Source organism: Anoplopoma fimbria, chromosome 24 (assembly GCF_027596085.1).
Source record: "Anoplopoma fimbria isolate UVic2021 breed Golden Eagle Sablefish chromosome 24, Afim_UVic_2022, whole genome shotgun sequence".
In the NCBI taxonomy this organism is placed as follows: Eukaryota; Metazoa; Chordata; class Actinopteri; order Perciformes; family Anoplopomatidae; genus Anoplopoma; species Anoplopoma fimbria.
Window position 1 is genome coordinate 19,187,838 of NC_072472.1, and position 25,274 is coordinate 19,213,111.

The 25,274-nt window shown below is 40.7% G+C and overlaps 1 protein-coding gene across 11 annotated transcripts; it reads right to left on the reverse strand.

Moving 5' to 3' along the window:
• Positions 1–10,198: 10,198 nt before the first annotated feature.
• Positions 10,199–23,859, reverse strand: slc8a4a (solute carrier family 8 member 4a). Of its 11 annotated transcripts, XM_054625745.1 has the most exons (8): positions 22,519–23,706; positions 21,858–22,372; positions 14,770–14,904; positions 14,721–14,732; positions 13,998–14,142; positions 12,506–12,620; positions 11,268–11,540; positions 10,199–10,578 (listed from the first exon to the last, which is right to left on the reverse strand). In XM_054625745.1, exons 1-8 carry the CDS (start codon positions 23,668–23,670, stop codon positions 10,199–10,201), a joined length of 2,727 nt encoding a protein of 908 aa, XP_054481720.1. In that variant the 5' UTR covers positions 23,671–23,706. The 11 variants fall into 11 exon arrangements, with proteins under 11 accessions (XP_054481720.1, XP_054481719.1, XP_054481725.1 ...); XM_054625744.1 differs by lacking the exon at positions 14,721–14,732 and having other exon boundaries at positions 12,521–12,620; positions 13,998–14,116; positions 14,798–14,904; positions 22,519–23,859; XM_054625750.1 differs by lacking the exon at positions 14,721–14,732 and having other exon boundaries at positions 13,998–14,116; positions 14,798–14,904; positions 22,519–23,724.
• Between the last annotated feature and the right edge of the window lie 1,415 nt (positions 23,860–25,274).

A 25,274-nucleotide genomic window follows, 5' to 3' on the forward strand; every position in this document is an offset into this window, starting at 1 on the left:
GAGTAGCAAAATAAAAACTGTGAGGTAGGCTTAGTTTCCATCTTGAAAAAGTCCTGTGAGGTAGGCTCGTGTTTTGCCTCTTAAAGGAGTCCTTTGAGCTAGGTGCATCAGGAAGAGTCTGGGTGGTTGTGGACAGTCCTAATTCCAAGAGGATTCTTCTGGGTCAGCTAGAGATGACCATCACTTTGCTGGTTGGTGTTCGTCTCCATATATTAGTTCCAGTGTTGCCACTGTAAAACAGCAACAAACAAAAACATTTAACAAAATAACTCAAGAACAATGCCAAATCAATGCTTATAAAGCTGATAATACCAAAGTCTCTTGTGGCTCAATGTGGCAACATCAGTCTGTCAAAACAACATATGGAGTGAGAGAGAGATAGACGAGAGAAAGTTATTTTACCGATATGAAGTCCTATTAAAGTCAAGGAGGTTCTTCAGTAGTGTGGATACTTGTGTTTTGACGGTGGTAGACTTCTTGTGGACAATCACACTGTCTTCTTGGATTCAACTTTGTCCTTTGTTCCTCTCTTTGGATTAATACCAATGAAGCGTCTAAAATCACAATAGTCTAAGATCAGAGACTGAATGAAAAACTATTAGGAACACAGTTTTGTAACATAAGGTGATATTACTACTATATCCCCTCACCATTCCCACCTTCAAGTTTGTTTAGTGTACTTTTGTGGCATTGGAAACTTTTAACAAGGGGCAAAAGGATATCAGCTAGCTAGCTAGCAACCACTGTTACAAATCTTAAGATCATTCTCACATGATAAACCGTTAGCATTTGATTGAAGACGGTGAATCTAAAATGCACGTAAATATAAATGTTTGAGCTGTTTAAATCTCAAAGCTCATTGGTTAGTAACATTTTAAAATCCTAGACTGGCTAGCTAGACAGCTTGCTGAGCATCGGTTTGATTTCAAACCTTATTTTTGGCAATGCTACGTTACCTGTATGAATAAGAGGAAAATAATATTGTTTTTAATTACCGTCTAATTTGTAGCTGCACAACCAGATCGATGCAGATGAAGCAGGTCTTCTTGTTGATGTGTAGCACATGTCCTCCCAAGTGCGTCCTTCTCTGGAATAACTGCTTTCCAAATTACTTTTCTAAAAAAGTTCCCTCAACAATGCCAGTATTCTCTGTGCAACGCAAATTTCCCCAAAATACTGTAGTGTACTGTAATTAAAAACATTAGGATACTGTGTAGGGCCTCTGTGCTGTTGCTTCAAATGGGCCAGCCCACAATGCATTACTAACTACAGTACAAAACCGTATTACATAAATACAGTAGATTAGTGTTGGAAATTGGCTGTAAATTAACAGCAATTGTTTACAGTCTAGGTTTCGCTATTGGTTTGACAACCCTCCTCACTCCGGCCTTTTTGCTCTTAGGCAGAGGTTTGTGGTCAGCAGGCCTGAAACTGGAGCCATCCTTAACATAACCCCTGTACATAGCATCAGTGGTTACCCCGCTCAATTGCCTGTTACAACACTTACTTGCCAGAGCCTACAGTTTGCTAGTTAGCAGTGGTGTACTGGCCATCTGGCAAACCAGGACAAATCCAGGTGGATTGTCAGAAAAACATTATGTTTTTATTGGTTGTACGTTACTGTCTCCTGACCGGCCTTCTCTCTGTGCATGACATTTGGGTTGCACATGAGAGCTTGCATGTGTTGTGTGTTCCAGGTAAACTTGTGCCTACGTCATAGATATGGTGTGGCTGTTAAATGTCATTTTGAGCGTCACAACCTGCGCCAAATGACTAGTTTCACTATCAGAATATGATAAATTTGGTCTGACCACATTTTGAAAGTTTTGAGGAGCAGCATGATGGAATTATTTCAAGTTAGCGTAGGGCTAAACCGGTTGTTAGGTTGTTAGCCAGCTCGCCCGGCGGAAGACTCTGATGCTCATGCTCTGCTGATGCAGTATGCACGTTAACATTCTGCAAAAGTAGCGTGCAGCAGTGAGATGGCCAACATGTTGTATGTATTGTACAAATATAATCAACCCTCACCCATGATTGGCCGTGTTTTCAGAGCCTTCAGTGAACACGCCCTGAGTGTTTCAGAGCAGAGAATATTGTTTATTTTTTCACGATTACCTAATTTTATATACTTGCAGATTCTTTTCATTTTTACAATTTGGCTGGGTTGTTAATAACACATTTTTCTGTGGCGTGGCAAACTCAGAAAATTATTTTTTTCTTTACCCAGACTTTTTATTCCAACCATTCAGGGACTGGACCGGTGTTTGTTATATTACATATATGGATGCATATTTATCTCTTGTGGCCTTCATAGACTTTTTGTGGTTTTAGAATCTCAATGAAATATTCTCATAGATGCTGTTTTAGTATGATAGAGACATCACCAACTGTTGCCAACCAGCAATTTGGTTCAAATAGTTTGCCAACCAGCTGGCAATGTGCCCGCTTGCAGCCTTGGAAAAAGGCCGTGGTTCAGGGTATCACAAGATGTACATGCAAACTTCTGCATCGACACCTTTGATCAGCCAAGCTTGCTCAGGATTAGAAGAACTACAATAGAGCAGTGTTAAAACATTACCCGGTCTCCCCTACTATAGCTACATTTGAGTTGTTCATTTCTACTGTATCTTCAGCCTCCACAGAGAGAATCAGAGCCTGCCCTTCTTGTATTACTACTGCTGCAAATACTACTACTTTTGACACATTGATCCACTTTACACACATTCACAGCTGTGATTGTAGGTTGTAAATAAAAGTCTTTAGGATTCCCAAAGAACAGCATTTCACATCCCATCGGAAAATTAGGGATGTGTATGCACCTGCTTGATTGGTAATATACTGATGTGTAAATCTGATAATATGAATCATCACATTTGACACATGCATTGTGAAATGGATAATGTTAGTGCGGGTTTATAAAACATCTGTAGACTTCTGAATGTGACATAATAAAACACTGCAGTGATGCCTTTAAGCTTGTAGAAAATACTTGATGATTACATAAAGTATCCAGAAAATATGTATTCTGTCTTTGTAACCCGTTCTCTGTTGCTGATATCATCGAACATCTCCTCAATAATTTTATCTTGTCCTGGGGTGTCTTATACAAAAGTGATTTCATTGTGAGTGGTTAGTTGCATATCTTCTCCTTCATTTCAGAGCAGCAGTAAAGGGAGGACAGTGATGAATTTCAATATGCCCCTCCAACCTCTTCATATCTGTTCAGGAAGTTAGCTCACGATCAGTGGCCAACGGTCATTTCTGCTTATTCGGTCCCAGGAGAAGTAATTGACACCTCCATTAAGCCTATTGAATTATCAAAAGGGACCTTGTATTAAGGATTCTCAAGTATGATCTGTGCTAAATACTAACTAGATATATGAAGGAAAAGGTAAATGAAAGGGGATTGTCACTTGTGCAAAACCTATAAGGAGGAGGTTTGTGTAGATAAGGGTCGTTGTGACTTTGACACTGAATGGCAATCTTTCCCTAACCATAAAGGAATATTTTGGGAAAATACGCTCATTTTCTTTCTTGCAGAGAGTATGATTAGGAGCTTGATGGTAGCATAAAAGATTCTGCAAGCAGCTGGTTAGTTTAGCTTTGCGCAAAGACTGAAAACATTTAGCTTGACTCTGTCCAAAGGTTATAAAATAAGACCAGCGACTAGAGTTTGTTAAATCTGACTCCCCCTGTTTACAATCTCTATGCCAAGCTAAACTCAGCTAATTGGCTGCTGGCTGCTACAGCTTTATGTTAACCGTACAGATATTAGAGTGGTATTGATCCTCTTATTGAGTCTATATTGCGGCAAGAAAGCAAATTAGCATATTTCACAAAACGTGAAACTATAACCTGTAACTATGCAGTTGAGGTGAGTAGCATCAACTGTTTTTGTGCCACTGGGGGGCAATGCAAAATGCTGTAACACTGACACTGTCACAATATCAGATTTTCATTACGAGCTCAATTCAATTATATTAAATTCAGTTTATTTTGTATAGCCTAAAATCACAAATTACAAATTTGCCTCAGAGGGCTTTACATTCTGTACACATGCGACATCCTCTGTCCCGGAACCCTCACATCGGCACAGGAAAAACTCCCCTAAAAAACCCCTTTAACAGGGAGAAAAAAGGAAGAAACCTATGGGAGAGCGACAGAGGAGAGATCCTTCTCCCAGGATGGACAGAATGCAATAGATGTCATGTGTACAGAATGAACAGCATAACAGAGATACAACACATTCAATGTATATGACATAAATGATTCATATAATCACAGTAGTAAGCAGAGTAACGAAGAGAAAAATTAAGTCAAGCAATGACTATAGTGGAATTAAGATAAGATAAGATAAGATAAGATAATCCTTTATTAGTCCCGCAGTGGGGAAATTTGCAGGATTACAGCAGCATAGGGTAAAGTGCACACAAGAGACATAGTAAAAGAAAGACAAGATAAAAATAAAATGCAATAAAAACAACTATTATAAATAAGCAATAACAAAAAGTAAAATCCACAATAATTGAAATATTATATGTACAGACAGAATAACTATTATAACTATTTTTTTAATTGCACGGTGTATTTGTATTGCACAGGTTTTTAGTGTCATGTGTCATGTGGTCTACTGGGAGCAGAGTTGGTTGTGCAACCTGACAGCAGCAGGAAGGAAGGAGCTGCGGTACCTCTCCTTCACACACCGGGGGTGAAGCAGCCGGTGGCTGAAGGAGCTGTACAGAGCTGCCAGGGTGTCCTGCATGGGGTGGGAGGTGTTGTTCATCAGGGATGATAGCTTGGCCATCATCCTCCTGTCTCCCACCACTTCCACCATATCCAGTGGACACCCCAGCACACTGCTGGCTTTCCTGACAAGCTTGTTCAGTCTCTTCCTGTCAGCTGTCGAGATGCTGCTGCTCCAGCAGACCACTGCATAAAAAATGGCTGATGCCACCACAGAGTCGAAAAAGGTCCTCAGGAGTGCTCCCTGCACTCCAAAGGACCTTAGTCTCCTCAGCAGATAGAGTCTGCTCTGACCCTTTTTGTAAAGTGCCTTTGAATGATTAGTCCAGTCCAGTTTATTGTTCAAGTGAACACCCAGGTACTTATAAGATTTCACAATCTCAATGTCCTGTCCCTGGATGTTCACTGGTTCCGGAGGACAGTGTTTACCCCGGCGGAAGTCCACCACCAGCTCTTTGGTTTTACCAGAGTTGAAAATAATGATATAGGGAATAGTATTAGTAATGTGACTAATAATAATAATCGAAGTAGCAGTGGATGTCAGCCGGGTCACAGCAGGAGGCATGACCGTGGTCCAGGGACCACAACGATTCGTGGAAACCTGCGAGGCAAGAAAGCAAAAAGGGCTTCAGGGTGGAAGCAAAGCTAATATGCGTAATGGTACAGGTAATAGTAATAGTGATGTGACTAATAATAATAATTGTAGTAGCAGTTGGTGTCAGCAGGGCCACAGCAGGAGGCATGACCACAGTTCAGGTACAACCCCGATTCATGGGAACCTGCGAGGCGAGAAAGCACAAGGACTCCGGGGAAGAAGCAAAATCAGTAATGTGCATAAATAGGAGAATAATACATAAAGATGGAGGGAGAGAAGAGGAGAGAGGAGCTCAGCGTATCCTAGGTAGTCCCCTGGCTGTCTAGGCATATAGCAGCATATCTAGGGGCTGGACCAAGGCGAACCTGAACCAGCCCTAACTATAAGCGCTATCAAAAAGGAAGGTCTTAAGCCTACTCTTAAAAGTGGTGAGTGTGTCTGCCCCCCGGACTGAAACTGGAACCTGGTTCCACAGAAGAGGAGCCTGATAACTGAAGGCTCTGGCTCCCATCCTGCTTTTATATACTCTAGGAACCACAAGTAACCCTGCATTGATGGAGCGCAGCTCTCTAGTTGGGCAATATGGAACTATAAGTTCCTTAAGATAAGACGGTGTCTGGCCAGTTAGAGCTTTGTAGGTGAGTAGAAGAATTTTAAATTCTATTCTAGATTTGACAGGGAGCCAGTGCAGAGAAGCTAATACTGGAGTAATATGATCTCTTTTTTTAGTTTTTTTTAGAACACTCGCTTTGAGACAGGATTTGCCTGATTTTCGAAATGTTTCGTAAATGAAAAAAGGCTGTCCTTGAAATCTGTTTTATATAAGAGTTAAAAGACAGATCTGATCAAAGATAACTCCGAGGTTCTTAACGGTATTGCTGGATGCCAGAGCAATACCATCTAGAGAAACTATATCGTTTGATAATTGATTTCGAAGGTGATCTGGGCCTAGTTAGAATAACTTCAGTTTTGACAGAGTTTAATATCAAGAAGTTGCAGGTCATCCAGGTTTTTATGGTTATGCTTGAAGTTTAGAGAACTGGTTAGTTTCGTCTGGCTTAATCGATAGATTAATGTGACCAAAATAATTTACGATAACAATATTATTGCAACATCTAAAAAATTAAATTAAATTAAAAAAATTAAAATTAAATAAAAATCATCATGAAATTAATAATACTATTAGTCAAATTATCTTTCACTTCATTTTCTGTGTTTTCTCTCTTTTTGGAAAAATAATTACACTCAAAGTACGAGTGTAGGGAGGCGGAGAGAGAGTCCATAACCATTACCAGATGTAACATGATTTAAGAGATGCTGGATTATTTACACGATATTATCATATTTGTATCATCAATGTGATATGAATATTTATTTTTTAAATATCATGGTTATTGCCAATACTGATCATGACACCTCTAACTGACATTATCTCCTTTTTAAGCTGTTGTAACTTGTTCGCCTACTTAAATATCCAGCAGACAGAGAAATATCATTGGATTCATTTGGAGTCCTGTTTATGGCCACCTAGTGGATATTAGTCCAATATTCACTCTCCTTTTAGCTCTGTTTTTAGCTTCCACTAACTCCTGAAGGAAATATCTGTCCCTTTAGCTGATAAATGCTAAACTATGGTCACCATATCTGTCATTTGAGGCTTGCCACCATACACTAGGTTAATCAGAGCATATTCACTGAAAACAGCTGCCTACTACTGCTGGAAACAAAACTAAGGAGAACAGTAAAGCTAGAAAATTAATTGATGTGTTGAAGGGAAAAGCCGTCGGTAGAAGTGACACCTTTCACAGTTAACATAGTATTTTGATTCATTTTCTTATATCAAAATATCTATCAGTGCAACTTTAACTTAATTTTGCCCATAGATCTGGCAGATAACTGGCAAATGCTTTGCTGTTTGTCACACAGCCAGCTGTTCCAGAGCTGACCCTGAGAAAAAAAGAGAAAACAGAGGATTTAGGATCAATAAAATATCACAGAACTTTTTTTGCCAGTTCTTTATTAGGCTCTGTCTTTACCCGCTTATTCCTCCTCAGGGGGCTGAAGCATATCCCAGCATGCCCTTTGCAGAAAGTACAAAACCCATCCAGGCTCAGCGTGTGCATGCATATTAAGTCGATGGCTCATTTCCCGCTCAATACAGCTAAATGGTAGAGCTGGGAAATAGGGATGACAGATAATAATCCAATATTTGTAAGCCTTGAGATTTTTGTAAAAAGAGCAATAATGTAGACCATTTCATATATCAGAATTTTCTCTCCTTCAAATTATTTTCTGTAAATTGTTGCCTCTGTTGAGCATGTTGAAACCTAAACCTAAAATCACCCAACAGAACTCAGAGGTCCTTTTCATCAGACACAGTTTATAAGCTCCAGTTTCCTTGGACTGTGGTAATAAATGTTAGTCATATCATTATTTATTTCAGTATCCCTATTTAATGCTACTTAATTCTTAAATTCCACTGCATTCAAAGGGAAATTTATCTAACTTAATATATAATCATTTTATACAATGCATTAAGGATTAAATCAGTGTTCCCCAACTGTTTGGGTTTGTGACCCCCTTTGATGTCTCATAAAAGAAAATCTTTATTTGTCACAAAAAAGAGAGAAAAAAGTCCAAAAAGTGAATCAAATTTGAGATCTTAGTTTTTTCTTCTTTACAACCCTCATTAATTACCGCACAGACCCTCAAATGTATCTTGTGACCCTTCTGAGGCGTCTGACCTTTAGTTTGGGAACCATGTAACTAAACTATAAAACTGTTTACAAACTAATTACAGCTAGCTCCACCTCAACCAACTGCAAGTAGATTAGTAAAATTCTGCATGCTTATGACTCGATGCATTAACAATCTGATTCGATGCAATAATATATCACTAACAGCGACCATTTGCCGCAGAATTGAGCTGCCAGTAAACTCTTCAGAACTGCTTCTCCGATGGTTAAATAGCTCCGAACGAACCCCTCCTTCCCCCAACCTCTTTCCTCCATCTCTTTAACATTCACTTTTGATACTTGAAGTACATAGAGCTGATAATACGTCTGTACTTTAACAAATGTATGGCTGCAGGATTTTTACTTGCAATGAAATATATTTTTACGTGGTGCACTGGTACGTTTAGTGAAGTAAAGGATCAGAGTACTGCTTCTTCCACCCCTGTCGGAGTGTTGTTTTAACTGTGGTGATTTATAAGGCTGTAGTTTGTATGTACTTTGATTTGTTGCACTGCTTTCTATTATATTGTCATAAAACTCTGTTTTGTCTCCTTAGACAACAATCCAGCTGGTTTGTAATACCTCACTTTAGTAAAAGAGATAATATTCTGATTAATTCTAATTCTAAATAGGGTAACGTTGGTGAATATTTGAACAATGTGTTTTGCTTATTTGGCTCTGGACCTAATCATAAAAGACAGAGTATTCATTGATTGAGATGTGAAATGAGGACAAGGAGTTTTACAGCATCATAAATGAGCAACATTTATTTCCACTTTTTGTACATCAAACGTGCATATCAATAAAACTAAAATTGATCATATAAATACCTTTACTGTAATACTGTTACAATAAATATGGCTCTACATATTCTAGGTTAAATAAAAAAGAAACTTCAATATCAACTGCTGTGCGACACAAGGAGACACTCTCGGGAAATACTGTACATGTCTTCTCTTTTAGCACATTTTTTCATCCCAGATGACGGACCTGTGATTGTGCAATTATTAGGACCTAGTTACTATTCCTACACTCATCTGAAAAGTGACCCTTTGCTCTCTGCTGTGCTTTTTCTAAAGTGATGTTGAAAAATGTTTGGTGACAGTGTGACGGATACAAAACTGTTGTCTTTCTCGTATTCGTACTCCTCAGACTGCACTTTTTTTTGGTCACCCGTCACATTTGTGCAAACAATGACGAAATAGTGCCATGCCTTTCGGCAATTGGTGCTGGAGAGCAGAGGTGCATGCACACACACGCATACCATACACACTCGCAAAAATCCTAAATGTGCTCGAAGAATTTATACTTCATAGACAATTTTAAGTCTTATGTTGTAAAAAAAAGGCTTTTTTAACCCTGGCTATGTCACACGTGATACTGATTGAGAAAGCTTTGTTGGAAAGGGGACCAGGCAGTTGAGAGATTATGATACAGCTGTGATTCACATGTACAGGAACACATCATCACATCAACAGCCATATCAAAATATTACACACAGTACTTTAAAATCGATTACCAAGAAACTCTTAATCTGATCACGTGCAAAAAGTAAACACACCTACTCTTTCACAAAACTCCCACGCACAATGTTCATTGTTTACATGATATACAATGAATAATTAATGTATAGATTGAATAATAAATATCAACACACAAATATGTCACTTCAGCCTCAGTAAGGGCTTTCCTTTTATGTGAATGTCAGTATAACGTCATCCCATGCACCATCTTTAACTTTCCATTTAATAACACCCTTAGAAATACTGCGTTAATCTTGTGCTTTCTTAACACCTAGAAACCCACGTGACAGAAGGTCTGATGGATTTATGCCGATAGCAATGATTAGATTAATGTTCAGTGGAACATAGTATTTAAAAAAAGGAAGATAAGTTGTGAAGAGTTTTTTTTTTCTGTGGCTAAAGCTATACTTCACAGCATAGTGGGTGGTAGCAAAGTTCCAAAGTCCATAGATTCAAAGTCAATCAAATATTGCGCGGTATCAATAATAACTAATGATACAAATAGTTATAAACTTTTGTGAAAATAGACAAAAACAGAGAGAAAACACGTTCAGTAGACTGTAAAAACAAGGAGAGGAGCCGTGTCTGTGTTTCCCTCCGTCTCAGAAGCCAGGCACATAGCAGTAAGCCTCCAGGGAGGACAACAGGATGTAGATGAACCAGAGGGAGAGGAACATGAAGAAGGTGAGGAGCTTGGGTGTCCGTGGGCCCCCAAGCTCTCCGCCTGACACGCTGGGACGCCGGCGGTAGAGCAGCACCACCACACACACCAGCGCCATGATGGTAAAGACGGTGACGGAAAAGGCCAGGGAGCCTGGGTCCACCTTGAACACCTTGCCTTTGGTCTTCCAGTAAACGGCTGCGAGGGTCCACGCCACCCCGATGCCCAGGAACACATTCACTGCGTTGCTGCCCGTCACGTTGCCAATGGATGCGTCAGCGTATTGGTCCTGTATGGCAGCCACTTTACTTGCAAATGTATCTGTAAAAGAAAGAGAGATATGAATTAAGCATAAAGAAGAAAAAAGGAAATAGGTGATTTTTTTAAAAATAACCTTCTGATGGAGATTAGTGGTGTGCGCAGACTCTGACAGGGACCCTCAACTACCAGGGACTTTAGAACAAATATTACAGGTATTATCAAATTAAACAACTCATGGGGCACCAATGGAGTCAGATAATTTAAAATAAGCCAAGAGATATGGAGAATAAAAGTTTATCTTTGTGGTACAACTTTATAGTAAGACATAATAAGTACAGAAGTAAAAAGAAATGCTATGCCTTTATTAGATAGCGATAGTGTTGTAGAGAGAGAGATTCCCAGGATAACTAACCTGCCAACTTGAAGGACTGTGTGTGGCTAACTGACCTGTCAACGCCTAATTTTCATATTGTCATTTCGGCCTTGCTGTGGCAGTGTTTAGTACAAAGTGCAATGGGAATACAATTAGGCAGCACAGAGAGACTAACAAGCGAAACAGGCTTTTTCTTTGTTCACAACTTGTTAATGTTCAAGACAAGAGCTCACGAGAGAATTACTCTGACAGCACAGGCGGAGGCAGAGGTTACACAAGTCTTCCCAGAAAGCTGCTTCTACTGCACAAACAAACCCCCCAGAGGAAACCCAGGACAAGTACACAGTTAGAACTGATTGACACCACAGACGCCCACCTGGAACAGAGGTGCCTAGAGCCACGAACACCACGGCGGTGACCGAGTCTTTGAGACCGACGGTGCAGCCGAAGTGAGAGGCCAAGTCTCCGGTCACAGCCGTCAGAACACCGATGAGGGAAATGGAGACGAAGAAACAGGCCCAGCCGTTCCAGTACTCAGTGGGTGGGACAAAAGCGAAGAGGACCTTCCAGAAAACTGTCAGGAAGTGCATGATGTAATCAAAGCAGGACGGCAAACGTTCCTCCCCGCTCTCTTCCTCGTCATCGTCACCTGGCAGAGACAGAATAGATGCGTGAAGGCCTGCAAAATACGTACGTAGACTTGCTGCACCTGCCTTCTCTTTTGACAGAATATCTGAATCAGACCAGAGAATAAGATTTGAAGTATTATCTGATCTAGCTGTGACATCACATCTCAGTTCATGAATTCATTTTAAATCATAAAACAGAAAATAGTTCCAGCTTCACGCTTCAATCAAGCTTAGATAACATGAAGATACCCACCCCCACCACATTTAAGCCATTTTCTACGAATGAGTGGGAGTTAACCTTTTCAAATCATTACATTAAATCTGTACATATAGCTATGACTCAGTGATTGAGACATACATATAGGCACTAAGCATACTTTCTATATATGCCAATGTTATGTTACCCTCTGTTAACCTCCAGAGAGAAAGCGTGAAACTGAGTGAAAGGAGAGTATTAACAGAATGACACATCTCTGGTGTAAGCTTTTAGCCCAAATGCTTTGTGCACTAGTGCAGACCTAAAAGGTTCACAAAGCCAAGTGAATGGCTTTTGAAAGAGCAAAATAAAAAGGGTTCACCATTCCACATTCATCTACATAAATACGTCATATTCATTAATTGTCCAGGCAGAGCTGGCTAGTTTAGATTTTCGGTTGAGCCACATGCGGAATTCTCCACATCATGCATTTTTAATAAAATGTCTGGGTTAAAAGGGAGCAGCAAATAAGTACGGAATTGCTAAAATATATTAATACAGGCTCTGTTTTTGTAATCTCTTTCATTCATTATCTGTTAAATTAGGCCTTTTCTTTCAATTCTGCCAAACTGGAGCATTTGGGATTTTATTAAACAAGTAACTCAAGTAAAAAAGAAAAACAGCACAACAGTGAGGTCGCTGAGAAGCAGCTGGTGGGCCAGATCCAGCCCGCAGACTCAATCGTCCACTCGACCGGTCTCAGAGGAATGAACAGATGAGACATCTCACAAAGCTGCGACTCACCTGCACTGACAGTGACGGCACTAACAAACTGCTCCCTCCAGCTGCTGCTCCCCACCACCAGAGCCAGGTTCGTCTTCTTAATCAGCTTGTCCACTGTGCTCTGTAGACGGCCACAAGGACAAAGAAAGCAAAAGGAGTAGCCACCTCTTTACAGTTGTGCAACATACAGTATCAATATAATCTTAACACTGTCATGTGAGATCAGGAACTCTGATGGGGTGAATTAAGGTGCAATTAACCGAGTCACTCTTCCTACTGTGGTGCAAAGTGAGTCACCAAAAGAGATGCAGGGGAGCAAAAAACTCCACTATCCTAAAAAGGAATGTCGCCAGCATAAAGCTGCTTTACACCAGTGCAGAAAGTAGAGCCGTTAGTATCAGCATATGAAACTGGATCCCTGCAGTATAAGTGCAATATCATGTTACAGCTTGAATCTGCTCGTAAAAAGGGAACACCACCAATTTTATGCATGGAGATCAGTTTACTTTTTAAAGATTAATACACAAAACAGTTGGAATTTGGGTCTGACAGGAGCTTTTTAAATTCTGACAAAATGACCCTGATAATGTCATAGTGATGTCATCGCAGGGGAAAGTGGGAGGCATTATGTCATTATTATGTTTTTTGCCATAACTCAAGAATTCATATACTAATTATGACAATTTTGCCCAAATTTCTAATAAGATAAAATGATGAAGTGATGACATTTTAGACAGTCATGGATGTAAACTGCAACTTGACTGGTTGGTGGAGGCATACAACCATGAGGCGGTAATTCTTGTTTGAGTTTTAAGTCAGGATATCTTGGGCTCTGCTGCATCAATTTTGAGCATTTATTTTTTAATCAGTCTCTTGCAAGAACCCAAAACATCTTACTTTATGGCAGTGCAATACAAAATTGATGGAGCAGCCCTTTGAATGCTGCATTACGTTTAAATGAAAACATTTTCTCAACCTATTTGACTATTCAAGCTGGATGAAATGATGAGTGACTGACTCTACTGACAGAGCCATTACATGCTTACATGCACTTCACCAATAATTTATTACCCAAGTTAGATGAAATACGGATACCAAACAGTCATACCCCAAATATTGTGACATATTGGTATATATTGGTGTAAGAGGCAAAAATATCAATGTTTTATTTTTTCACCATGCCTCAGCTCTAACTGTGTTGCAGTATTAATCATTTGAACAAACTACTGAATAAGGTCAGGATGGACTGAAAACTGGGAATAATTGAAAGAGAAATATGAGCTCTGTGTCTTCAAAATAGTTAAGGGATTTGAAGGCTGTGACTGCCTCTCTGATGTCAGGAGAACTGCTTTGATGGATGTTCAGTAGGAGGAGAGCAGGTAAATCTTGTAAGAACAAACAAAATATTAGCAACCCATAGCAGTTTGCATGCAAACATCAGTGTGAAAGGTGAGTGTGGCTCTGAGGTAAAAAAATAAAGCTGCTTATTTTAAGTTACCTTGAATTCATAGGACTCCTCAATTACCACCTCCAGCTTAGTGTGCTCGCCCAGACAGGGGCAGCCCATCTTTGACACGTCCTCTGGTCCCACTGCTGTCTTGTTATCATTGGTGTCTCCTAAGCAGGACAGACAGGTGTGTAAACTATCAGCCAGTACTTCTCACATGGGTGATTGGTTACAAAATGAGATGCTGTAAAGCAATCCCGGTGTGGTTGCATCAGAATTAAGCATATTAAGGGTCACTTGGGACATTAGGATTAGTGTTAAAACATGGAGGCTTCACAGCTGTGTATGGAACACATCCGTTATATTTCCAAGTACTGACTGATTAATTTCAGGTAGCTTAGCAAAAAACATCTTACTATATTCCATTTTAGTTTTTGATCATTCCTTAAATGCTCGTTGTTTGTATGCATCTAAGAACTGCTATATGACCTAAGTGAGTTTGAGTTTTTCATTGATGTGACATTGTTGACTTAATCTAATGAAGATCTTGTGGGTATATGCATGCTTGTAATAAAATCAATACCAAAAAACCCAGAGAGAGCTACTTGAACCCAAGCCATTTTAAAGTGCAACAATTAAAACTTAAAGCATGGCCATGAAATGCACCAAATGGACTAAAGAGATCACACATTAGAGTCACCCCAGAGTCAAGAGGAATTCATATCAATGAATATAAACTGCTCTAGCCCAAGAATTTAATTTAATATAAACGACAGGGGATGTGAAATAGAATTTAGTCCAGCCATAAAATGATGAGGATGCTGTTGCATGCAGCTGTGTGCTCAGCTCACCGTGTCTCTGTCCCACATCCAGCAGGATGGGCTCCTCCAACACAATCGTGAAAGTCTTGTTCTTCTCGTACTCCTCATCATCAATGACCTTCACATTCAGTAGCTTCCTGAAAGCAGAGGGGGCAAGGAACAAGGAAAGGATGGAGCCAAACAGAAATTAGTGATTTAATTCATTGGCATTATTTAGGAAACATCAGAAGCATGTAAAATGTGTTAACCCGCAGTTTGCCTGAGTCACCTTAATTAAATAAAAAATGTATTCCAGGTATATAGTAAGAGCAGTTTCTAATGATAAGCTCATCCTTTTGTACGAATACAAAATGTCTACCCAAGTGCCAACACAATGAATTGTGAAATATAGATGTTCGATAAGAAGATGGAAGCTGCGGATTTGTTACAAACTATCTTGTAGTACAGAACACTATGTAAAACATGAATATATATATACGTATATATATATTTATATATATTTCCCAGCACCCCACAAGAGGGCGGACTCTTTCTACACTATTAATTCCATTAGAGCACAAGAGAAACATAGCGAGATAGCCCACACCCCACCCACACACTTCAAGCTATAAGTCATCAGAAATTGGATTATTATCTTGTTCTCGGTGGAAATCAAAGCACCACCAATGTAGGAATCAATGTAGGTTTACTCGTAAGACATATTTAGAAATAAAAGCTTTTGTACTGTTAAATCTGAGCGCTACGACAACACGTGAGGATGTGGTGTCAAACTGTGACCGACATATTTGCCTCAGCCCGCTTCATTCTCCTACACTGTCACAGTGAGTCTTTCTCTCCCTCTCCATCCGTCTCCCTAATGATATGTGGGTGGCTGTCTATTTCTGTCTACTCATGTACACTCAGAATTCGACAACACGCTGGTAGAGCTTTTTGCTTGCAGAAGAGAAGAAGTTTATTTTAAACACGAGTGATACGTCATCTGCAGTCTAATGTCAAGGAAAGTCATGCCAGTGGGAGCAAAGGGAATCGCAGTATAGCCTGGAGTCCTTACAATGGAAACAAAATAGTTTAATCTTTTGAACAAGATGTTATTTCAAGTAGGAAATGTACAGAGACACAGTAAGTTTACTTTAAAGCGTTGTGTAAAATACGTGTTTCATTTGCTACTGATACTGTTTGTCCTGCTTGAGTTTATGAAAATGTAAAGGATGTAACTGTCAGGGATCAAACAAACATTTTCATTTCCCAGACCTCTCATTAAAGTACAAGCTAGAAATGGAAGGCTGTAAAAAAGCAGCAGGGAAGGAGGTTCACATGCTGCATTAGGCTGATTAGTTTGCAATTTAAATTTCAACCTCTGTGAGATTCTAATGATAATTTCTGACAAAACTGGGTGATAATAACAAAAACTGAACAAATCAAAACCTACTGCAGATTCCAAAATAGAGAAAAAACACGAAGGTGTGATTGCTTTTATGAATACATTTTGCAAACAAAATAGTTTTTTTTCACCTAGTTATACCCTAAGTACAAGCAATGAAAACATACTGGTTCATTGAAATAATCAAAAGTACAAAAGTATAAATAAAAACCTCAAAGACAATTGTGTTAACATTGTTGCTAACAGGGTGAACGTAGATGTTGAACACTGTGTTGAATAATCAATTCTGAATGTACCAGAATTCTGAATACGCTACCATGTTCAATGACGCTCAATGAAGTTCATGGAAAACCGACAATCAAGATACCAAACTAACTGAAAAAGTAAAACAAGGTAAAGTATTACAACCCAGTGGAGCTTTTGATAATGGATGTGGATCACATGTTTCTGAAGAAGGTTCAAATTCAAATAAATATATGTTCACAGAGTAGAAAAAAGTTCCACAGACTTTGTAACTCTTTGTCTTAAGATCTGGCCTTGCAAGACTTCCAGAAACTGACTTATGTAGCAAGCTCTTAGCCAGTGGGTTAATAAACTAGTTAAAGGAATAGATCAACATTTTGGGAAATTTGCTTCCTTACTGAGAGATGAGAAGATCCATACCACTCTTGTGGCTTTACTCTAAATATAAAGCTACAGCTGCAGTTTGTTAGCTTAACATAAAGACTGGATACAGTGACTTTTTTGAAATTGTTCCAGCTTGGGGTATATCAGCAAGTAACCATATTTCAAAAAATATATTTTTATCTTTTCACAGTCTCCCTTGGAGTATGAAATGGTCAGTGTTAGATAGGGTTAAAATGGTAAAATATCTGATCCCAGTTCTGCTTCCTGAACCCAGTATCTCTGCATGTCGATGTGAGCTCTCATTACAACAAGCACAGTTGGTATCTATCTACAGTAAAAACCCTTACCTACTGCAAATCACATTTCACAGTTTATCATCTCGGTCCACCTCTCAGCTTCATTCTTGGGATAGTTTCTGAAAAGCCATATTGGGTAACATTTACTGCAATTTTTTCTGTCACACACAACTGTGAAGGATGTCAGGACTGTGTTGTCTGAGCTCTGGAGTTTGATGTCAGTTTTACCTGAAACAAACATAAGCTGAACTGCATGTGTGGAAAGTCTGATTGGCTGTTTTTATAAATCCAAGACGAATGTAGAAGTCTCAGTGTTTATTTCTTTGATTTTTTTTCTGTCATTCTATTGACTTTGGAAACGTTACTATGTTTCATTTGTGCATTAGGTAGCTAGATTATCCTTTTAAATTAAGGCTGATTGGAGGGAAAATCAGCTGGGGCCCTGTGGGGATTTGGCTCTAATGTTGAGACTGTCACCTCTAGAAAGAAGGAGCAGGCAGCTGTGTGAACTTTTTTGGGGGAGTTTCCCGCTCCTCCACATAGCTCGTTAGTTTGGTTAGGATGCTCCAGTTTCCTCCCACAGCCAAAAGACATACACAGTAAGTCATGAGGACTGGAGACTCCAAACTGCCCACAGGTATAAGTGTGAGTGATTTTATGCCTCCATGTTCACCCTTGTAGAGTACCTCTGCTTTCTGCACTCTGCATGCTGGGAGACTAACAAAAATGAGGTCACTCGGGAGAATGAGTGAATGCAGAAATGCATTACAGTATTTCAAATGCCTAAAACTAATTGCGGCACTGCCATTTAGTTGAAGAAACATGGCTAAAACCAATATGTCAGCATGTGTCTGTCTTGCTGAAATGTCCTTGAGCAAGATACTGGAACTCTACCAGCTCCAGACTGCATTGTAGCTAAAAATTAACACAAAGCAGCAGCATTGTGAAGAAATATGTTTCTCATATCTGCAGCAGATAAAATATGAACATTATATTGTCCCCACTGCAAAATGTTTGGTTATTATCTACAGGATATATATATAGAAACAAAAGGTTATTGACAATGATAATGATATACGACTCGTATTTTAACTTGAAATTGCAAATATTTTGTGGCTACATAATTGAGAAGGGCTGCTAAATGATATCTAAACTACTGAGCGAGGACAATTTCAACATATAACACAAGACTAAAGCTACCAGCTAGTGTAATTCAGAACTGCAGAAATGTGTGGCCCTATATTTAAACAAAATTGCATCTCCTCCCGCTCTATGATGGCACGCTTTTTACTCCGTCTACGAGTGTAACTTTTTGAGAACTATAAACAATTTTGGCCCTTTTTCAGACTGCCACCTCAAACCAGTTTTTTTGGTATATCCAGATTTTATTCAGTTTATAAACTTTATAAAATATGGATGTGGTGATGTCTCTGTGACGTCAACATGTTTCTGAAAAAACGTCGTGAAAATCAAGTGTTGCCATCTTGGCAGTGACGACACAGCCTCACTCTTAAAATAGGCAAAAGGGGGGATCGACGGGGAGCTGAAGCGGGCCTGGTCGACGCAGCAGAGCACATACAGTAGCTAGCGTAATGGTACAACCCCCACCTGTTGCTAAAAGCGATGACACCCTGAATCATGCCTAACCTTAAAGGAGCCATATATACCACATTCAGAGCATTGATAAAGCAGCAAACAACCATTTGCAACGATATAGTGGAGTTATGACCACCTGAGCAGAGAATGAAGTTGCTTAAACCTCCCTATGTGTTTGTTGTTATCCGAGCTTATCCTTCCTTTGTTGACATAGGCAGCGTGTACTTTTAGTGCATGTGTGCGTGCCCCACTGGCTATCTCATCGTCGCCAATCTTCTCTGCTTTGATATGGCGGATATAGAGGATAACATGACCCTACCCTGACTCCGCTGCTCCACTTTTGTGTGTTTGTAAGGAAGTGCCGAACGATATTGATCCTGACTACATTAAGCGTGAGAAATAAAGAATATCAGGGTATTGATTTTCCTTTTGAGAAGTGATCTTCTCACATCTCTTTTATCTTAGCTTACATAACTGCCCCCGTTATCCACCTCAGCCTCAACTAGTGTGTAGTGCCACACAATCTGAGGCGCTAACGAAAACAGATACAAGAGGAAGCTACACACAAGCATCAAAGGGTCTTTGCAGATCTTCTTCTAATCCATAAACACAGAATGTAAAACGGTTCAGCCTGTTTATTTTGGCTCAGAGGTTTGTGTCTGTATCATAATCTATTTACTGCAGTGCAGAATTTAGATGGTAAATTATTATTTAACTGCACGCCCGGATTTTAAACCGTTTCTCCTGGCTCCACACCAAAAGCTTAAAAACTAGCCTTCCTCCTATTTTGCTCCTCTGCATGCTCAAACATCGACCAGGACTGGCATATGTTAAGAAAGACACACAAAGCAAGAGGCACTGTAACAAACACACACACACACACACACACACACACACACACACACACACACACACACACACACACACACACACACACACACACACACACACACACACACACACACACACACACACAGAGCTGCCTGGAGGCCTGCTGCCGAGTGTCAGCTCTTTGTCCTGAACGCTCAGGGAAACACTCGGGTAAGAAAAGCCAGCTTTGTTTGAAGGATGAACTTTGGCAGCCTGCTGAGCAGTGCGATATAGGAAGATACACATTTAACACGGAGCATTTGCAAGCTTGTCTGCACAAAGACACAAATACATACGTGGATACTAAAAGCCAAAATCCTTTAACTGTGATGCGGTTTCACCTGCATCTTTTAAAGGGACTGACTGAAGCCTCCGAATTAAACAACCTCATAAAATATTCAGTCCGACTTGGGCGTCAGAGTAGCATAAAGCCGGAACAAAATGTAATAATGTACAAGACTTAGGGCCTTAAAATCTGTTCACCAGGGGAACTTTGGCTCAATTGGCTCTACACTGATAAATACTTGTATGTGGCAAATAGAGATGAATGCTGCTTTTCTTCCTCTAACCTTCTTAGGTCTCTAGACTTAAAATACAGATGGCTGAAAAGATTAGTAAGCTGCTGTGATTTGACCCAACTGGACCTGGCAATTCTGACTCAAGATCTGAGTCCTTGTTTGCTATTCAAAGGAGAACAGGAGCAGCTGAGAAAAGCTTTGGCATTTCCTTGTTGCCTTTGGGTTTTCTTTTCATCCATTTTCCCGTAGCAACCTTTTCTTACTCTGCTGGATCTTGCTCCCCGCAGTCCTTCCTCTCCTGCTGCACGACGGCTGTCGAGAGAAGCATGACTCCAGATAATATGAAGTGTGCAGATGTTTATGTCACTGTCAAATGAACAGAGTCTTGGCTCAGTAGGTGAGGATTATATCTAATGCTCAGTCTCCATTTGAATGCGGATACAAGCTGGCAGCTTCTAAATTTCATGCTATACACTGCTGTCTCATTAACCGCAGCTTCTGTTGCCGCCTGTGCTGTGTTGAGAACTTTTGGGACTCCTTTAACCCCTCTTCACTCACTTTAATTGCTTTGGATGCTCAAGAAGCTCTCTTTAGTTCCCCTTTGGAGCGACATTTTGTTTGATGTGGGTTTAAAGTGGAGTCAGCGCAGAGACACACATTCTTAAAAATACACACAGACTAATGCACAAAAAGCAAGCGAACAAGCAGTAAATGTGCACAAGCAAACTGATAAACACACAGACGAATATATAATAAAATCTCACCTGCACTGTGAGGCAAAAAAAAGACAAATAGGGAGATCTGCATTCTCTTTGACACAGCGTATTCACCTGCCTTTCCTCCCACTCAGCCAACCTACACAATACACCTACACACAAGCTCTGAAATTCTCCTCACAAAGACGGATTCATCTGACACATTTTATTCCTTTGTTTTGTCCTTTGGTGTGCTGTAAATCATTTTGATGTGATGAGCTTGATACAGTTCAGGGCATTTTCTTTTTTGACTAAAAGGAAATAATAACTGCTGTGGATAATTGCTAGGTCCTTTGCTCGTCACATCATAAAACAAACACAAGTGTACTCGTCGTGCAGCCAAACCTATCACAGAACGTTGAAGAGAAAAGCTGGAAAAACATCACACTTTCACCTCTCTCTTTCTGTACTCTTCCTCTCTGCTCTTTTTATATGCCTCTCTGCATCCACGAATCCTTTTGTTGAAAATATCACACAGGTCTCATTGCATACAACTGTTTCAGTAGCTGCTCAACCCTCATCCCCTCCTCAATGCTGTTCAGTCACCTGCTTGATTTTCTTTCCTCTGCTCTGTTGCTTACATGTACCTCCTTTGTTTTCTGCAGTGGAGTTTTCATTTGTCTGCATTAAAATAACCTACACAGAAATCTTGTGTTAATTAATTCATAGAAAGCTGCTCCTTCTTCTTCTTCTTCTTCTTCTTCTTCTTCTTCTTCTTCTTCTTCTTCTTCTTCTTCTTCTTCTTCTTCTTCTACTTAATTTCCCTTTTTTTCTTCTTTTACATCATCTCCATTGTTACATTATCTGTCCCACAATTATATCCTCTTATCCTCCCACGTCATCTCTCTGAAAGATCTAAACTTCTCAGGGCCAACGTATCTATGACTCATAAAAATAGTCCTTTTATCCTCTACCAGAATAGATCATTTACAGTAATCTAGCAGGACTGTTTAACATGCCAACGAGTGGGCTGTTATATTTGATAAAGTGATGAGAAGCAACAACAAGTCATCACATCAAAGGAGAAAAGGAACAGTTGACACTCACATGGTCTCATCATTCTGGAATTCCAGCTTTCCGGAGACCTCCTCGTAGTCCTCCCCGGCCTTTGCGGTGCCCTCGGCGGTGTGGTAGGGCACCGCCACCTTCCCCCTCGCCCCGGACGTCCGGTGAACCTTCACCTGCATGTTGCCGATGCTCTCACTGACCCTCATGGAGTTATTCTCAAAGGTAAAAATACCAGCGTGGTCGTCATCATAGATGGTAACCGTGGCGGTGTGAGCGGTGCCAAGGGCTGCCTTTGGAGGAACGTGGGAGATACCCACCGTGCTGTTGCTGGAGGTGATGGAGCTTGGCTCCAGGACGGAGACCTCAGCCCGGTGTGCGATACGTGGATTACTCAGGCGCACGTAGAAGTGCTCATCCTCTTCAAAAATATCATCATCAATAACGCCAACAGTGAATTCTTTTGTTGTCTCACCAGGCTTGAAGACCAAAGTACCCTCAGCAAACTCGTAGTCTGAGCCGGCATTGGCGGTCGCATCCTCTGTACGGTAGTCCACCTGAGTGGCAAAGAAAGAAACTGTATTAAAAATGTAGCGTCTGGAGTTTTGATAAAATGCTGAATTATTAATATACCTAATGCCTCCAGCATTTAAATTTGATTTTAAATTTACCATGAGCTTTTACAATCAATACTTCTTATTACCTTCACAGTGCAGCCATTTTCTCCTCCATGTCGGGTCACTGACAGCTTCAGTGAGCCACAGTTCTCAAAGCACTGGTAGTGAGAGGTTTCAAACTGCAGGTAGATGGTGTTGGGATCTTCCTCTTGCCCGGTGGCCTCATGACAGCTCACCACCTTCCTGGCCTGGTCAGCGGCGTGCTTTTTCAAGATGTTCCCGGCTCCGATCATCATGCGCGTGGCTTGAATGCGATAGAAGGCCCGGCTCTTCTGTTGCTGGACCAGCACTTGGTAGTTGGCCATCTCGATCAGCTGCTCCATGTCCTTATCTGGGTGTCTTTGTTTTAAATCTTTTAGAGTGCGAGCCATCTCCCGTCGGGCCTCTTCCTCTTGATCTTGCTCCGCACTCCCTCCACCTTCCTCCACCCCCTCCAGCATTCCATCCAGAGCCTCTTTGGGGTGAGTGTGGGAGTTACCACCCTGGCCATCCATCTCCAAGTTCATTTTAGTGAACATGGCATCTCCCTCTGACTCAATGATAATGCAACGCTTCTTGTCGGCACGATACCGCTTATGGACGTACTTGTAGAAGAGAAGGCGCCGGTCCGCAATCCAGGCTTGCAGCACACAGATAGGGAAGAAGAGGAAGGTGAGGACGGCCTCCCAAACCTCCACCTCTCCGGGGGAGATCACAGAGAGAATGAGATACAGCCAGATGTAGGCGAACACGCTCCAGGTAGCAGTGACAAAAAACACCCGCAGGTGCTTTACCTTGCGAGTTTCATTTTCTGGCACCACATAGACACAGATAGCGATGATAATGAACATGTTGAATGCAGCGCTCCCCACAATTGTGCTGGGACCCAGAGATCCAGCCTCAAAATTATGACCGACCACTTCAATGACGGAAAGCAGGATCTCTGGTGCAGATGAGCCCAGCGCCATCAGAGTCAGGTTGGACACGGTCTCATTCCAGATGCGTACAGTAGTTGTCGTAGTCTCACCGTTTGGCTTCTTGATGGTGATCTCCTTTTCCTGAGAGGTGATTACTTCGATAGAAGACATGAAGCGGTCTGCGATAATGGACATGCCCAGGAACATGTATATTAGCGCTGCAAAGTAAACAATGGCGCGTGCCACCTTGTCACCAACCGCAGGGTTTTGGGGGTTCCACATGGGCAGCACCACGCCCTCGGAGCAGTTATCACTACTGGAGCAGTTGCTTGGTGTGCTGCCAGTGTCTTCATTGCTGGCGCTGCCCTGGGAGAAATGAGTGACTCCTGGGAGCAGAACCAGCAGAAAGGAGATGAACATACATGGCTTGAAAGAGGGAGCGAAATTCAGGATACTCTTGTGCAGAGACATTTCAGCGTGATGATGCTTGGAGTCTTCTGATGCAGGAGTTCAATTCACATCACATGTGAAGGTCTATCCAAATGTCTGAAAGACAGAAGAATGAGACATTTGCGTGTAGGATGAGATGGTCACATTCCCTGCTTCAGATGTTCAACATTCAGGGTTCTATACCTTCTATAACCTCGACAAGCGTATAACATCACAGAAGTACTCACAGTCGACGTGGGATCCAACAGCTTCGTTGGTCCGAGTTTGGAAAGCCAGAAATATTGGCACCTACTAATCATTGAGTCATTGGTATTGAACTACACTGTCAAACTCCCACACACGTAATGTGGTCATTCGGTGCTAAGCAGCGGTAAAAATGTTACCCTCTGCACCTGTAGTATTGAGGGAAAAAGTGACTCAGTCCACCATGTACTTTCAAGTTAGAGGGGATTCCAAAAATAATCTTCACTGACAGCATAACAAGGAAAGAGCAGTTGTTCTCAGGCACCATTACAGACCTACCGATAAAGATATTGTTAGGTTATTCAAAGGAGAAACAATCCTGATCTCTGATGAAAGTGCAGCATACCCCTCAACTGCACTCTGTTATATATTGTTTTAATGCTAAAAATGTAGTAAACATCCTTTTTTTCCTACATTTTACGTAAGCCATTTAGACTATGTCAGGGGACAACTTAAAATAATTTCACAGTGGTTTTCTTGGCAGCAGAGTGGCCATAAACAGCTTGAGTGAACAATTCAGGGAGTCCTGAGGATTAACATCTGCATCAATGTGAACAGAGAAAATGAGAGGGGGGGGAGAGCCCAGTAATGTAATCTGGTGCTTCCTAATTAAAATTTCAAGACCATCTCCATCTCAAAAATAGGTTGCCTACCTACAGCAAAAGAGACCTGACAATGCTTTATGTACAGCACATGCTCTCATTGACATGCAGCAGAGAGGACCTGCATTCTCCACTCTGACCTGCATAACTGGAGTGCACGTTTTCCATCAAGGCTGCATTTCAGGGTGAAGCAGCCCAGCTCAGACGTGGAAATTAAGTTGTCATTTTTCTCGTTGCCTTATAAATAAATGACAAAGAGATAATGTTTGTGCAACAACAGCTTGATATAACAACTCAACACATGTCTGCTTATCAGATAGAGTGAAACATCAGCTAATTCAGCACCATGGACAGCGACTCCTGCAACAAGAGTGAGCAACACAGTGACACAAGAAACATGTGCTCCTCAGTCTGGTTTTCAAAGAATGTTTCACAATTATTGAACACAAATTCCTGATACAAGCAATGAATCATATGGCCTTCACATTAGAGCCAAGAGTACAAAGTTGTGTACTTCATGTAATTTAGAGAGAATGAAATATTCCACAGCACTGTCATGTGATAGCATTGATTCCTTCCTATAATATAATA